General features: G+C 46.2%; 1 protein-coding gene across 3 annotated transcripts in view; it reads left to right on the plus strand.

Moving 5' to 3' along the window:
- SLC13A3 (solute carrier family 13 member 3) overlaps positions 1-18,102 on the plus strand; it is a 119,775-nt gene that overhangs the window by 92,472 nt on the left and 9,201 nt on the right. For all 3 annotated transcript variants that reach the window (XM_083146997.1, XM_083146996.1, XM_083146998.1), the window contains 4 exons: positions 143-238; positions 7,223-7,327; positions 9,747-9,844; positions 17,711-17,823. In XM_083146997.1, coding sequence (XP_083003123.1) covers positions 143-238; positions 7,223-7,327; positions 9,747-9,844; positions 17,711-17,823 — 412 coding nt within the window. The remainder of the gene's footprint in view (positions 1-142; positions 239-7,222; positions 7,328-9,746; positions 9,845-17,710; positions 17,824-18,102) is intronic.

An 18,102-nucleotide genomic window follows, 5' to 3' on the forward strand; every position in this document is an offset into this window, starting at 1 on the left:
CCCTTGTAGTGGACAATTAAATAAACCATATTAATTTGATTAGAAAATGCATTTTTATTCATATACAGTCTGGAAAGGTTAATACAAATTTATTTTAGTTACTCAGACATTAATATGACAATATTTTTCATATATTCATCAGCTGCAAAAGAAAAAAGAAGTCGGACATTAGATCGGAGGCAGAGGCTAAAGCCAAGGCAGTAATAATTGAGGATTATCAAAAGCTGGGCCCTGTAAAGTGAGTACCTGGAATTTTGTATTATTTTGAATGCCAATTATTTTAACAGCAATACTTTAGAAGTAAGTTAATTATAACTTCATCATGTACTTAAAATACTCTCTTCAGCAACGGACTGGGCCGCCGAGTTAGCACTGGCATTTGTGCACGTGCGACCTTTGTGCGCGCGCATACATGCACCACGCATGTGCGTGCTGCCTTTCCAGGATTGCAGGAGAAAGGAGTGTGATGTCTCCCTCTCCCCTGGACCTCAGCGGCGCACAGAGAGAGCCGACAGACCCGCCGCAAGTCCAGTGGCTCTCTCTGTGCACCGATCGGGAGGCGGAGGGGTGAGTGGCGCCTGCGGGATGATCACACACCCACCCAGTGCAGGTGAACTGCGGCTAGCGCGTGGGTCAGCCTTCTTCTCCCAGCTCCTGCTGCATCGTCCTCGGCTTGCGGCGCACGCTAACTTCCTCCTCTTCCACGGTCCACCACTGCCTGCCCGACTCCTCTGCCTCTGTCCCCTCCGCCGCACGCTGCTCCTGAGGCCGGGGATGGTGGAGCTCCGTGGTTGGGGGGACGGAGCTCCACGTGCATGCCACCATCCCCGGCCTCTTCTGGAAGTTATATGTGACAGTTGCTCCTCCCCTGCTTCCCTTTTTTTGTTTTGATTATAGTGGGCTGGAAGGAGCATGTTGTGCATTCTGCCAGTCTCCGCAAGTGCTGTGGGGGGTGCTGGGAGACATCTGGTTGGATCCCTTAGAGCAGGGAGGTGCTAGAGAAGCCAGTAGACTTCTATATGGCAACACCAATCTGAAGATGGTATTCTCCACCGCATCCAAGCATTCCGGGCTTGGTGCATATGCGGAACACGGCTGAACTTCCAAAAACTGCAATTTCCAGAAGTTTGGATGCATTTTTACACTTTCTTACATTCACAATTTTTTTTATAGTTTTTCAAAGCATATACTGGACGAGATGTCCAGTATATGCTTTGAAAATCTATAAAAAAATGTATTATTAATATATTTTTTTCTGTGGTGCGTGGATTGTGCGCTTCCCTGTTTAGTAATGTTAGTGCTCACCTACATTCTGTCCATTTATATTGCGCACAATGCCTTTTAGCCGTCTGGGTTTATGCAATTGGTCCACAAATGGCTTGTTTACATCTATTTTAAGCATAAATGCAAGCTATAATACCGATTGGTTCATCCTTTTTTTACACCACCATCACACACATTACATTACATTACACATTCCAAATTTCTGCCAGCCACTTGGCAAGTGCAGTTTCTCTATCTGGTCTTGGCCTCCTATGCTAGCAGCTGTGTGTTAAAATGCAGCTGGTTGCAACATCGACACTCTTGCAATTGGTGGCACTTACACTTATTATCATGAAGTGCTTTGAACAGTTGGTTGTGCCGCACGACAGTTGAAGAAAACTCTTCCATCCGACCTGGATCTGTATCAGTTTGCTTATTGGAGTACTAGAAGCACAGAAGATACACTTTTTATGATGTTGCATTAGGTGCTGATTTGAATAAAAACATCACCTATGCATCTGTGTTGTTTATTGACTTTAATTCCGCATTTAGGGCCCAATTCAGACCTGCTCACTAGGCTGCGTACATTTGCTGCCTGGCGAGCAGGTAAACGCCAACCACCAAACGCACATCCCTGCCAACCGAATCCCCGCCACACGATGCGAGCATGCGTCCGCAGAGAGGAGAAATAATTCAATGGTTAGTCACCATCAAAAGAATTCTCCTCTCTTCCCAGATAAAAGTAAGCTTGGACTTACTCTAATCCTGGGCAGTCATGTGATGTCATCCACCCACCCCAAGCATCTGCCCGCACCTGTCAATCATTTTTGTGAACGCGCCGGTGAGTGAAAAAACTTGCCACATGAGCAGCCCCACCATCAGAGAGGGGGCTGAATTCGCTGCTCAATGAGCATGTCTGAATCAGCTCCTTAATACAGTCATTACCACCAAACTAATCACCAAACTCTGGGTATTAATGGCCGCATCTGCAAATAGATCATGGACTTCTTAACCAATAGACCTAGGACCAGATATACTCAGCTTCAAAAGTGATAAAAATGGAGCGTGATAAACAACCAACCAATCAGCTCCTGTCTGACATTTTTCAACACAATGGGACATGGCAGTTAGGAGCTGATTGGCTGGTTGTTTATCACTCTCCATTTTATCACCTTCGAAGCTTATTGCATCTGGCCCCTAGTAGGTTAGGTCAGGACAGACGTGTTCGGCTCCTATAATACTTAATACAGGGGTACCACAAGGCTGCTTATTAAGTTCATTTCTCAAACCTTTGTTTATGTATGATTGTAAGGCTGCTTTTCCTTCATATTTAATCATGAAGTTTGCAGATGACACAACTTTGATATAAAGGAGATACAATACTTGGCTGAATGGTGTGCTGCTAATAATATACTTCTTAAGGCCAAAAAAAACAAAAGAGCTCATAGTGGACTTTAGAAGGGAGAGGCAAAGTCAGTACGAACCTATCCAAATAAATGGGATGGGTGTGGAACGTGTTCCAAGTTTTAAATTCCTGGGCACTTACATTTCAGAAGACCTTTCATGATCCATAAATGTTTGCAGTTTGGTAAAGAAGGCTCATCAACTCATTTTTTTCATAAGAATACTAAAGAGACATCAAATGTCCATAGGTATACTTAAGGTGCCCATACAATGTAAGAATGTTTCTGTGCGTTTTGAACTAGATTGCATTGCATCACATGCGATCACATTGCATGCGATTTGCGTGCAATGTCATCCGAAGCTAGTTCAAAAAGCACAGGCTGCACAGACTTTGTGACATCAATGGGATGCCCGCGGGAGCGATCATCACATCAAACAGCACCCTTGCACCGTGTATGGGCCCCAGGGGCGGAACGGCCCGTCAGGAAACCGGGCCATTTCCCGGTGGGCCGGCCCAAAACTCCTTAAAAACGGACCGGCCGAACTTCCCCCCTGGGCTGGCTGGGCCGCTGCACTTTGCCCACATCCAAAATGGTCGCGGGAGGGCTGCTGCGCATGCGCGATAGCGCACAGCACCTCCCATCGGCCTACATAAGTTGTGGCGGCATCAGGATCAGCAGGTGAGCCCCCCTCCCGCATTACAGGCACCGTGCCACCCGCATTACATTACATCCACGGCTGCCCCCCGCATTACATTACATCCACGGCCGCCACCCCTCCCACATTACATACCCCGCCCCCCCCCGCATTTCATAAAGCTGCCTAGTGGTGGCTTCGGCCCTGTATATGGGCACCTTAACAGTCTCGTTTGGAAACAGTACTGTTGCAGAGTGTAATATTAAAGATGTTCAGAGACTGCGCTGTTTGCATCGGGCTTGCAGTATCATAAAGGATTTGGGTGCCGGACGTATCACCGAGAGTCGGGATTCCGACAGTCATTACTCTGACGTCGGAATCCCGACTGCTTCCTCGTGGGGGTCCACAACCCCCATAGAGGGAGAATAAAATAGGTGGCAACCGTGCCCGCAGCGTAGCAAGCCTGCAAGGGGCTTCATTGCTCTCCCCCCGCTGTGCAGTCGGGATTCTGACGTCGGAGTAATGACTGTCAGAATCCCGACTGTCGATGTGTTATACCTCACCCAAAGGATTTCTCCTATCCGGTGCAATTATTTTTTATGCTGTTGCCTTCTAAAAAAAGTTTTATGTGTCTCAGGACTAATGGTGTGTACACAGAACAATGTGGTGCCCGCCGATATCAATTCAATTTAGGTGGCTACTGGGACCAAAAGTGTGAACAGGAGTTATCAATCGTGTGCAAACACAGCAGCCAGGATTGTCTAATAACAAGTCGAATGAGGAATATTTTTTTTACCAGTGCCGTTTTGCTGCTGAACACTGATTTAAATTGATTAATTATTTATATTGTTTTTTTTATTGCTATGTTTTTCTTGTATTATAAATATATTTTACATGTTTTTTAAGTTGATTGGATGCCAAACTACATTTTATTGCCCTGTACCTGTACAAGGGTACAAGTAACAATAAAGTGAATCTAATCTAATCTAATACTCCCAAAATACACACACCCAATGGCCCTTTTTTGTGTGCCACTTCCCAGGAACACCCATCATGATTCTGCCACCTTTCTGATAACATCTGAATTATTTGCAACAACACCTTTGAGCGTACATTCTGTGCGATACATGTCATAGATTTTGAGCTGTCTGCATATGCACAGCTGCAGATAATAAGATACCATGTGACTCGAGCTGGGTACACAATATGCCAATATTTAAAATGACATGCACAATAGCGATATAAGAACAATATTACATTATTGCCTAATGTGCACTATGCACTATGCGCCTAATTCAGACTTGATCGCTACTGCGAGAATTTGCAAATTGAGCAATTATCGAAGAAATGTGTATGTGTACCATATGCATAATGCATGCACAAGGGAAAATAGTGGCAGAAAATGCATATTAATAATGGAGCTGCAGTTCAACTGACAGGAAGCCGGTGTTTGGAGATTGTAATAACCTGTTGTTTTCTGAGACTGGTTGGAAAAACACAGGTGGGCCCATGTGGTCTTGTGGAGGGTCTGTGATGTCAGTGATGACCACTTCCACCCTGTCTCAGTCACAGATTAGTGGAAGTCTCAGACCCACTCACAATTGCACAAATGGCAAAAACTGTTCGATGGATTGGGAATTGCATATTACTTGTGAATTCGCAATTCTCACACAATTTAGCAGGGGACATTTTTTATCTGTTTGGGTTACGGCTTTCTCCTCACAGCCCACTGCGAATTCGCACATTAGCGAGTCAGTGTGAATTAAGCTGTGTACACACCAGGGCGATAGGGGCTGAAATCGCTGGAAATATGGTCGCTGGCGACCATATTGCCAGTGATTGACGTGCACACCAGCGATAAATCGCCGGATGCGCGCTCCTGTTTTTAGCCCCCTTATGATCGCTGGTCGCAGGAGCTTGATTACCTCTGCTGCTCCCCCGGCAGGGGTTCCCTTTCATCAACGACCGTCTCTGGTCGCTGATGAAAAGGAGAAACTGAGCAACATATTGCTCAGCCATATATTACTAGTAATATATGGCTGAGCAATATATCTCCCCCGTGTGTACGGGGCTTTAAGCTGTGTACACACAGGAGCGATAGGGGCTGAAATCGCTGGAAATATGGTCGCAGGTGACCATATTGCCAGTGATGGGAGTGTGCCCCGGCGATAAATCGCCAGTTTTCAGCCCCATTCTAATCACTGGTCGTAGGAGCTGGCTCCTGCGACCAGCTGATTACCTCTGCGGCACCGCCGGTAGGTTCCCATTCATCAGTGACCATCTCTGGTCGCTGATGAAAAGGAGACACTGGGCAATATATTGCTCAGCAATGTATTGCTAGAAATATATTGCTGAGCAATATATCTCCCCCGTGTGTACGGGGCTTGAGTCTCTATATCGTTAATGAAGCAGGCTGCTGCGGGTCGTTAACAACCCCTTTGTTGTCTGTATATGCAGTCAAATCCTGACAATGTTGTCAGAGACAACATGCTCCTGGATGTGGCTGGGGAACGATACTGTTAACGATATCATTCAGTGTGTATGCACTATATTGTTTATCATCGAGAACAGGCAGTGCAAGGGAAAATCATTAGCAATATCATTAATGAACTAGAGTATATCGCTTAATGTGCACCAGAGGTGGCTTTTCTACAAGGCAAACTGAGCGCCTGCTTAGGGCCCAGGAGGTCCCAAGGGGCCCCATAAAGATATCCAGGCTGGCCAAAACATTCCCAGAGGAGCATTGCGCAACTACCATGTGATGTCATGACATCACATGACCTGCCCACACTCCCAAAGTCTCTTTTATGTTCTTTGATAGGATAAAAACATTTTGGACACAACATTTTTTTTCATTAACTGTATATGGGCAGTCAGTTTACATTAAATGTGACACAGGTAGTATGTCTACTTCCCAAATACCCAGAGCCTGGTTCAGATTTGTATACAATGCAGATGTTCACACAGCTGAGCATTTATCGGTAGAATGTGTGAGCATCAAGGTACTCTATCGATGAAGCCTGCAATCAGCAGCAAAAAAATATAGTGCAATGGATTGGTGAAGGGGCGGTGGGCCCCAAACCGATATATTCCTAGGGCCCCATGATATCTAAATTCGCCTATGATGTGTACTCAGCTTTAGAATTAGGCCCTTTGTCTCATTACACAGCTGCATTTTTATGACCTTTTCAATGTCTACACCTTGTTCTATTATAACACTCATAAAATATTAATGTACTTGTCTATCGATGCATTGTATATTTCGTTTGAAAATGTAACATAAATGAAAATGAAAATAATTAATTATAGTAAAGAAAATATTTACAGTGGAAGATGAAGCACAATAAATGACAAAAATATGTGACAGTGAAATGTTGCAACAGTAAAACTATTTAGCGACTGAAAATGCTTATAGATCATAAACACAGCGTGGCCGGAGCTTGACTGACAGAAATCTGGGAATTAAGGGTGGAAACCTGCTGTTTTCAGGGTGTGAAATAATGTTGGCCAGATCGAGTCACTTCGTGGATCTTAAAATCCTGAGATTTTGGGAGAGTTTTTTCATTTTTATTTAAAGCGGCAATCATTTACACTGCAAAATCAAGTTGATTTTGCAATATAAATGATTGCCGCTTTAAAAAAAACGGGAAAACTCTCCCAAAACCTCTCACTTTTTGATTCTCACACCCTATTGCATGTGGCCCCGAATCTCACATGGTTTTGATGGCATGTAAGAGTAAGACCCTCCCTGGTGATTTAATATGACATTTCATACTGGAAATAAATGTTAGAGATAGGAAGGGAACAACATCATGTCCACACGACATGTGCATCTCTCTGAAGCCCGAATATTAGGAAATGACATATCTGTTTGTTATTCTGTCCCTGAATCATAATATTAGTATTTCTCTATCTTTAGTTTTGCACAGATAGCGGTTTTCTTCTTCTTTTGCCTATTTGCCATCCTTCTGTTTACCAGAGACCCAAAGTTTATCCCTGGATGGGCATCGGCATTCAGGCCTGGGTAAGACAATTTTTCTACCATAATATTCAGTTTATTAATAAACAATCACCTGTAGTACTATGTGGCCAGAGGCGCTTTAAGAGAGGAGGAGCCTCCTACATTCGGGCCCCCTCCTCTCTCCCGGCTAGTGCCACTCTAGTGCGCAGTGCAGTAGAGTCTGAGTACTAAAGGGCTCAGACTCTACTGCACATGCGCAGAACTCTAAAAAAAATAATGCCTTTATCGCCGGAGGAGTAAGTATTAAAAATGGGTGCAGACCCTCTCCATGCGGGAGAAAAAACTCTGTTCCTGGACATCCCTGGTAATGTATGATTGCCAGCACCTGTGGTGAAACACCTTTACCTAGCTCCCCACAGGTGATGGCAATCCTACATTGCCAGGGAAGTCCAGGAGCAGAGCATTTTCTCCCGCATGGAGAGGGTCAGGTAGGCAAGTATGGTGCAGTGTGTGTGTGTGGTGTAGACACGCTGGTAGGAGCCAAGTGCTTCTGCACTTAACGTTACAGTGTAGCACCTGGCTACTGACACTGGGCAGGTGCTGGCACTTTGCGGGTGAGACCAGGCTGCAGGCTGTACCCTTGCATCCCCCTAATATCGCCACTGGGCAGAACACTTCTGGGACATGGCTACTTTCTGTTCACATTTTCCCCAATTTGCTAATCTGCTTTGATGTCAGTAGCTAATTGTTTATAATTGCACCTGTCTCATCAGTTACTGACTGATATAATAAACATACAGTATAACATTGTAATATTACAAAGTATGTGCAAGGCTCATCAAACTCTGTGGACCTACTGTTCATAGAATGCAATTATAACATAGAAATTGTCAGAGAGAAGCATAAACCGAGTAAAGGTGGCGGTGCCCATACACAATGCGTTTTGTGGGTGCAATGCAGCCCTTTGTGCTGCCCTTTTTTAACTAGCTTTGGATTGCATTGGATTGGATGTGATCACGTTCAAAAGCATGCAGTGATTGCACTGTGTATGGGCACCTTAACACCTATTTAGTAATTTCCCCATAGAGCACTTTCCATACTTGCCTACCTGACCCTCTCCATGAGGGAGACAATGCTCTGCTCCTGGACTTTCCTGGTAATGTATGATTGCCAGCACCTGTGGTGAAACACCTTTCTTATCAATTACCTAGCTCCCCACAGGTGATAGCAATCCTACATTACCAGGGAAATCCAGGTACAGAGCATTTTCTATCTGAAGGAGAGGGTCAGGTAGGCAAGTGTGGCATGTACAATTGCAAAGCTAGTAGACAGGCCAGTTTTCAGTGATAGAGGATGGCAGGCATTAAGGATTTTCCAGTTTTTCAGGATGTCCAGTTTTTCACCTTTGTTTAGAGAAATTAAATCTCATTGTAAATGCATACCTCACAGCATGACCATCTCCAGGAGGGACACAATGCTCTGTTTCAGAACTTCTCACTTAAACTATGATTGCCATCACCTGTTTTGAATAGGTTAATTGATAAGAAAGGTGTTTCACCACAGGTGATGGCAATCAGACATTAAGAGGGAAATCCAGGAACAGAGCATTGTGTCCCTCCTGGAGATGGTCATGTTGGGAGGTATGGAAAGGTAATACAGGTGATCATGGATAACTCCAGCTTACTTTATGGTCCCTGTCTGGCCCAATGTCCTCATACAATCGTATGGGGGCCAAAATGTATCAAGCTCTGAAAATACAATATTTTCAGGGCTTGACAGAGGGAACCTTCACCATTTTCCAATGGTGCTGATTCTCAGACACCTGCTCCTTTTCTTTGCCTTGGATACTAAAGTGATTCATTAACTTGAAGTATAAATGTTCAAGGGAATGAGTCACTTGACCAAATAACCAGAAACCAAGTGACAGCACTTGCCACATTTTATTATACACCAGCAGTAAACATACACCCAGTTCTGCAATCGGGTGCTAGTACGGGTCTCAGCTGTACCAGCTGCTGAAGCCTTATACTAGGAACTTAAGCTTATTAAATAATAGGGGCATATACTATATATTACCAATACGTCATCACTATCAGAAATAATTACCATATATACTAGAGTATAAGCCTACTTTTCCAGAAAAAGTCCCCCTCGGCTTATACTCAAGTGAGGGTCCCACGTGAGTCAATAAGTTTTCCCAGTTTTTTTGTTGCAAACTTAGGTGCCTCGGCTTATATTCGGGTCGACTTATACTCGAGTATATATGGTAAACATATTGGTTGCTGACAGGATTACTTGAGATTGCTTTACTTGACATGTAGATCATTTTCTCTTGATTATAAATCCCTTTTACTAGGCCAATAGCAGGACAGCATACATTAAAGTGGACCAATCACAGCAGGATCAGTGTTCTGAATAGTAACCTCTGTGCATGGGCCTGAATAATGTAATGTCAATAATTCTCTATCATTTTAATCCACAGATTTACCTCTGACGCAGTCACAGGAATTTCTATATCCATAATTTTGTTTTTCTTCCCCTCTGAAAAACCCTCACTGTCATGGTGGTTTGACCTTAAAGGTACATTTTCATAAAGTTGGAGATTTTTCTTCAAAATTTATTTTTCACATTTGTCAAGATGATTAGTAAATTAACAAGATAATAATTCCTTATTATAAATTGTATGAACATTACCTGAAATGCAACATTTAAAAGTTGTTGAAGAAAAATTAAGCATTATCAATGTTATTGAAATGCAATACCTCCTGTAAACCTTAGGTGGCAGTAGCTGCTTTATTATTTATGTTTATGATAATTGTTACATGGGCCCTTATTCTGGTTGGTGCGGTCAGAGCCGCACACGGGGCTCCGACCGCACAAACCAAGGGCCGCCCACCGGACGGATCGCCACGGCCGTCCGTACACGGACGGCTGGCGATCCGCACAAAAATGGTGGAGGCTACGCCTCCACCATGGTGGGAGCTGCCCCCTGCCTTCGATGGTCGACGACCATCGAAGGCAGGCCCGCACGCCGCGGCAGCTCCCGCAAGCTCAGACCACACGGACAATCGTCCGTGTGGGAGCTTGTAAGGGGGCTGAAAGCTGACATCCGGCGACGTCAGCTTTCCGCCCCCATGTCATGGTAATGAGGGCGTCATGCCCTCATTACCATGCATACGCCCCGCGTTTTCATGGGAACGCCCATGAAACGCGGGGCGTACACATAGGGAAATGAGGGGCTGAAGCCCCTCACGCCCCTATACGCCCCCTTTGCGGCGGACGAAATCCGTCTGCGGCGAAGGGGGCTGCACATGCGCAGAATGACCTCTGCGCATGTGCAGACCACAAACATCGGCGGTACGGCCGCACGCGGGCCGTACCGTGCCGATCAGAATAAGGGCCATGGTCCTGAGCTTGTGTATTATTACAAATGCTTTGTGTATTGAATTGATATGACTTTATTTGGTACTTATGTAATATCTGGGCTCCCGTTTTTCTTATGAGACCGCGTTCCCTCGCGGGGCTCGCTGCGCTCGCCACGCTTCGGGCACGGTGGCTCGCTGCGCTCGCCACACTATATAAAATCAACTCCATGCGTAGTTGGATAGTAGGGGTATGAAAAAATTGGGTGCATTTAACATGGGAGCCCAGATAATACATAAGTACCCTTTATTTTGCCATCATACATAGGGCCAGATTCTCTAATCTTCAAAAGTGATAAAATAGAGAGTGATAAGCAGCCAGCCAATCAGCTCCTGCCTGACATTTTTTAAACAAAAGCTGTGTACACACGGGGGCGATAGGGGCTGAAATTGCTGGGAATATGGTCGCTGGCAACCATATTGCCAGTGATGGGAGTGTGCGCGCTCCCGTTTTCTGCCCCATTCTAATCCAGCTGATTACCATCTCTGGTCGCTGATGAAAAGGGGACACTGAGCAATATATTGCTCAGTAATATATTGCTAGCAATATATTGCTGAGCAATATATCTCCCCCGTGTGTACGGGGCTATAGTCTGTGACATGGCAGGTAGGAGCTGATTGGCTGGCTGTTTATCACTCTCCATTTTATCACTTTTGAAGCTTAGAGAATCTGGCCCTAAATACCTCAGAGAAGTGTTCTATTAGACTTGAGTTGCATTGCATGGTGATTTTCCATATGTGGGGACTGATTCAGATGCACACTGGGGAGTTTGAGACGTATCAGACTCACTTAGGCTGCGTGGCTGCCCGATCTGTGTCAATGTTAGTAATATTTATGCTCTTGTATGTCATCGGACAGATATGAAAAGGGACCAGGGATAGCAGTGTAGACATTAGCATATTATAGAAGTTGTGGTCTGAGATTGCGGCTGCGGTGGCAGTTGCTTCCGTATATAAATCAGGCATGTAGTGTACCCAAAGTAATCAATTTACAAGGGGTAATATTAGAACGTCATGGATTGGGTCAACCACTGAAGGTTGACATGGGTTAGGTCGACACATGCAATAGATCGACATGCCTAAGGTCAACTTGGTTGGAAGATCGACACAAGCATTAGGGTGAAATTGGCTAGGTCAACAGTCAAAAAGTCAACATGGCTTTTTCACTTTTTTTTTGTCCCGACTGTTGACATAGTCGATATGGTGACCGTCACCCTCAAATTGTACCGCGTGCCCTCGAAAGGGTCGCTGCGCTCGCCATGCTTCGGGCATGGTGTCTCGCTACACTCGGCACACTATTCTATTCTCCCTCCATGCCCTATTGGATACCACAATTCCTCCTGTCGGCTTAAAAAAAAAACGTGAAAAACACATGTCAACCTTCTGACTGTTGACCTAGCCATTGTTGATCTAATGCTTGTGTCGACCTTCCAATCATGTCCACTTTAGGCATGTCAACCTATTTCATGTGCTGACCTGATCTAATGACCGTATACAAGAACATGGTGAGGGAGTGCATCAGTGTGATAGAAATTTGCCCCAGGGTAAGGGAGCACAGCAGTGTGATAGAGCACAGGACGCGGCATGAGGGAGTGCTTCAGTGTGAAAGAGCCTAAGCGGTGGGGTGATGGAGCGAAGGCCACGGGGTGGGTGGAGTGATTTGGGGGGAGATTCTCTAAGAATCTCCGCCCCCCCTTCGCCTCTCTTCGCATTTATAATTATCGCATATGTTCTAACATATGCGATAATTATAGCAAAGGACAGCTCTTGCATTAAGAGCTGTCCTTTGCGGTGAGTCAGCGGGTCCCAGCAGGTCCCAGCAGCTCCCCCCTCACTCACACACCCAGTGCTGCTGCTGCTGCGCCGGGCTCTCTTCCACCCTGCACCCGGAAGAGGACCAGTGCAGGGAGGAGGTCACAGGTCCGGGCAGCACAGCTCTGTGCTGCCCGGGCACAGGTGAGGGGGGAGGGGGCGATGCGGGGCGGCGGCGCAGGGCCGCCGAGAGGCAGGGGGGGCGGGTACATTTTACCTGGGCCCGGGCCTGCCAGGGGGGCCCGGGTCCCGACACACACAAAAAAAAAAAATCGGGTTTTTTTTAAAAAGGGGGCGTGGCCACGGGTCCGCGATTAGGCCACGCCCCAGAATTTGCCTAAGCCCGGTCAGCGATGGCTGTCCTGCTCCTGCTCCAAGTTCCTGTTCCAAAAGGTAATGCCGCCCGCAATGCATGGCTATGGACAGGGCCGGTGCTAGGGTGTCCGGCGCCCTCCTGCAAACCATACATTTTGCGCCCTTTCACATTGCCATTGCAACAAGCTGCAGCCCGATTGTGGGAGGATCTCGGGTGCATGTACATGTATGCACACACCATCTCAGTGCTGTGTCCACAAAATGTTGCAGGCACTAAAGGTGCCCATACACCCTGTGAGAATCGCATACGTTATGGGCTAGATCGCATCGCACGGCATATATGCAATGTGTGTGTGATGCGATCCGAAAGCAGTACAAAAAGTATGTGCAGCACTTTTTGTACTGTGCGATGCCCTATTGCAGCGTGTATGGCCACCTTTAGGCACATAACCCAGCCCATTATTTAAAAAGTGTCTACATTAATTTAAAAAAATCTACAATTATTAAAAAATTTGTTATAAACATGTATAATAAAAGACTCACTGTTCTTTTGCTGTTTAACTCTTGTGCAGTCCCTCCTCTTCTATCTGCCTAGGCAGGACGCTGAAGACGCAATTACACCCCTCTTTTGACTGAGGGGGAAAGGAGGGGAGAGAAGGAGGAGATGGAAGAAGAGAGTAGTAGATAGAGGGATTGGACTGGCCGTGGCACTGGCACAGCACACTGAGAAGAGGGAAGGAAGGGGAGGCAGCGTTGCTGCCTGTTCGTCATTTGATTGACAGCTGACAGGCGCAGGGAGCAATGGGTAGGGGGCAGATCCAGACATGACATGTCATCCAGGCATTCACAGACAGCGCTACATGTCTCAGCGCAAGTGTCCGTGAGGAAGAGGGGGCAGGTCGCAGGAGGAGGACAGTGTGTACACGGTGCAGGGAGCTGCTCAGCCTCTCCATACTGCCGCCCACTGTCAGACAGGCGCTGCGGGCGGCGTGCAGGAGGCAGTGACAGTGAGGGCTGAAGGCAGCTTTAGCAGAGCAGGGAGAGAGACAGCGCCTTTTCAGCATGGCGCCTCCCTGCTTTGCAGGAGCTGCTGAGTGGGTAGCGCCGGCCCTGGCTATGGACAGGGGGAACAGACAAAAAGCGTGTGTGTGTGTGTGTGTGCGTGTGTGTATGTATGTAACAGGCTGTGTATGTATGGATATATGTGTGTGTAACAGGCTGTGTGTGTGTGTGTGTGTGTGTGTAACAGGCTGTGTGTGTGTGTGTGTGTGTGTGACAGGCTTTGTATATATGTGTGTGTGTGTGTGTGTAACAGGCTGTGTATGTATATATGTGTGTGTGACAGGCTATGTGTGTGTAACAGGCTATGTATGTATGTCTATATGTGTGTGTGTGTGTGTGTAACAGGCTTTGTATGTATGTATATATATATATGTGTGTGTGTGTGTGTGTAAAAGGCTGTGTGTGTGTGTGTGTGTGTGTGTAACAGGCTTTGTATGTATGTATATGTGTGTGTGTAGCAGGCTGTGTATGTATATATGTGTGTGTAACAGGCGTAGGGCGGGATGTACTAAATTTCGCAATTTATTATTATTTTTTCGCCTACCTAACGTTTGTTGTACGCTGCGTTATGTTTGCCTGGTGCATCTTCGTCCGCCTTATGCTCTAAACTTCAGACTTCCCTGCTGGAGTTGCGGACAGTGCGTCCGTCATGGTGTGTTTTTTTTGTACTGCGCATGCGCAGGTTTATTTACTTGCCGTCATGCGCAGTGCGCACTTGTTGATGGTCACGGTACCTTAAGGGATTTGCAAAATGTCAAAGGGTTCTGTATAACCCAATATGAAAGAATACTTAATTACATCCTTACATACTCCTATCCATCCACCAAGTACCAGTGCTGGCAATATTACATATATATATATATATATATATATATATATATATATATATATATATATATATATATATATATATATATATATAGAGATATATATATATATATATATATATATATAATATATACAAATAAATATGCTGTAGACAAATAATACAAGAAAATAATGAGGAAATTCGCCAGCTTATTGTGGCGTTAATGCCCACTGCTTTAATCGCTTTTAGCAAACAGTTCAGCTGTTAGTGCATGTGAGCCGTGACAATTCTACTCAGCCGTCTATGACGAGGAAGTCTCGTCGCGGGTGTCCCGCGATACTCCCCGACGGGCTACTGAAGAGCAGAACAAAACCACCGCTACTTTAGTGCATTCGAGAACGCAGGAACGCGGAGATAAAAGACCACTTCCGCGGCGGCAAGCATTAGTACATCCCGCCCTATGTGTGTGTGTGTGTAACAGGCTATGTATGTATGTATGTCTATATGTGTGTGTGTGTAACAGGCTATGTGTGTGTGTGTAACAGGCTTTGTATATATATATATATATATATATATATAGGTAAGAAAGCAAGGCGTCACTCGGAGACAGATGAATTCAAATCTTCACTGCTTTATTAAGCACAAGGTAATAACCAACACCAGCGTTTCGAGCTCGAAACGCTGGTGTTGGTTATTACCTTGTGCTTAATAAAGCAGTGAAGATTTGAATTCATCTGTCTCCGAGTGACGCCTTGCTTTCTTACCTACATTTGGACTTTGATGTCTGAGGAGGGCACCGGAGCAAGTAACCTACATTATAACCAGTGGAGTGCCGGACCCTGTATCTCTTTATATATATATATATATATATATATGTGTGTGTGTGTGTGTGTGTGTAACACAGGCTATGTTCTGTATGTGTGAAGGAACAGGCTGTGTATGTATATGTGTGTGTGTGTGTGTGTAACAGGCTATGTGTGTGTGTGTGTGTGTGTGTGTGTGTAACAGGCTATGTAGGTATATGTGTGTGTGTGTGTGTGTAACAGGCTATGTACTGTATGTGTGAAGGAACAGGCTATGTGTGTGTGTAACAGGCTATGGCCCTCATTCAGGTTGGTTCGCTCCCCCGCACGGTCACACAGGGGAGCGATGTTGTGCATGTGCAGCCACTTTGTGTGAGCGAGCAAACCGATTATTTGCCGCCCCGATCACATGCAGCAGTGTGGACGGAAGCGTGGGGTGGTGGAGATGGGTTGCGCCCATGGGAACTCCCATGACGTGGGTGCCGGGGGAGGGCAGCTGATGTCACCGGATGTCAGCTGCCCACCCTCTTCTCGTACAGGAGCGCCACAGATCTAAGACAGCAGAGACTGACTTAGATCTGCGAGCGCTTGAGAAATCATTTGATGGTCGGCGACCGCACTGCCCTGCACACAAGCTGCAAATCGATGATGATGTAAAACATCCGTTCGCATGCGTGAAATCTGAGGTATTTAGATGACCCGCAAAGCTGCAAATTTTGCAGCTTTGTGGTCAATCAGAATGACCTCCAATGTGTGTGAAGGGAACAGGCTACATGGGGCCCATTTATGACGGATCATATATGGAATGCGATCTGGGTGGGACCATGCTGCCCAGGATCACATGAGATTAAAGAGGTTTAATGGACACAATCCCCCCTCTCTCTCCAGGTGCACATACCGCTGGCCATCACAATGCAGCTGCTCTTGGCGCCGGATCTGTAGCTTTGGGGGACACAGCAGATACCGGCAGCTCAGCTCGGCGATACTGCAAGTAGTGGCATCTGCTGCTTCTTGCCAGAACTGTTGCCGCTTTCCCTGCTGCGTGTGTGAGCTTGGGATCCTTATACTCCAGAGGCGGCGCTTCAAATGGGGATGATCGTGCCAGTCACAGATCTTGGGGAGAGGAGCCGTGGGCTGGCCACCCCTGCTGTATGGCATAAGGGTCTGGGCAGCGCAGGGGGGCAGAGGGTCCCTGTGACGGATGGGCAGACAGCAGTGGGGTCCTTGCGGAGGATGGGAGCTATTACCTAGTTCCCATCCTCCGTAGGGACCCTGCCGCTATCTGCCCATCCATGGCCACGACCCCTTACTCCCATGGGCGCAACCCATATCCACCACCCCACGCTTTTATCCACACTGCTGCATACGAACGGGGCAGGAAGTAATCGATTTGAATTTTGTGTAGCATAATGTGTAAGGGGCAAGTATAAGGGGTCTACTATTGTGTTGCATAAAGGGTATATGGTGTGGTACACACCCCTATATCCTTTAATGGCCACACCTCTTTTCTGTTGCTCGCCACTCCAGGGGGGCCCCGTGACGCTGTTGTACCGGGGCCCAGGATTTCTCTTGGCAGCCCTGGCGGCGGGGGTCCGTGCGGGGCGGCGGGGGTCCGTGCGGGGCGGCGGGGGGTCGTTGTGGGGGCGGCGGTGGGATGCGGTAGAAGCCCATTGGCTTCTATAGATTTTTCTGGCGATGCCCCCTGCCGCGGTAACCCGGCGGGGGATGCTTACAGCATCCCAAAATGTGGTAAAAACTAGATAACAGGGTTTTTACCGCATTTTTAGCTTAGAGAATCTCCCCCTTGGTGTGATAGAGCGCAAGTCATAAGGCGAGGGAGTGCGTCTGTGTTATATAGCGCAGGCCGCAGGGTGAGGGAGTGTGTCCAGTTTATGTTCCAGCATGGAAGGGGGTTGATAGCATTTGATGGGGTGGGGGGCCCCAGAAATAACAGTGTATGGGGCCACAAGATTTCTGTTGCCGGCCCTGCTTGTAATTTAATAACTTTGGGTAAGCTACATGTGGAATATAACATTTGAGGCAACTTGCACCTAAAAATATTGCCCCCAATGTTTGCGTTCCTCTGTAACGCACTTAAAGGGCAGAATTAGAATTTATTTTTTAGAATCATCTACAAAAACTGTTCATTGTTTTATTGCTCATTCTTGTATGTCAAGGTTATATATATGTTAGACATCATTTTGTGACCACCTTTCTACTGCAGCCCCCAACACAGAAAGTAAACCACTGTTATCATGGAAGAAAGCTCAGGATACGGTGCCCTGGAGTATCATTTTATTGCTGGGCGGAGGATTCGCCATGGCAAAGGGCTGTGAGGTGAGGAGATATGATGTACAGCTGCAGAAATATTGCATTTTGGGGGTCAATGTACTAAGAGAGTAGTTCCCAAACTATGGGGCAGAAGTATTAACTCTTTGAGTGTAAAGTGAATTTGTTAAAATTGGGGTGAAAATTGGCAAGCAAACATTTTTATTCCTTATAATGACCTGTAATGTTTTACTTTATATAGGAAATATCTTTTTTTTACACAACATTTAGAGGTACTTGTATACTATCACGGCTCCCACGATGGGCATCGCACAGGGAAAAATTGCA

Source organism: Crinia signifera, chromosome 6 (assembly GCF_055691185.1).
Source record: "Crinia signifera chromosome 6, ASM5569118v1, whole genome shotgun sequence".
Lineage (NCBI taxonomy): Eukaryota > Metazoa > Chordata > Amphibia > Anura > Myobatrachidae > Crinia > Crinia signifera.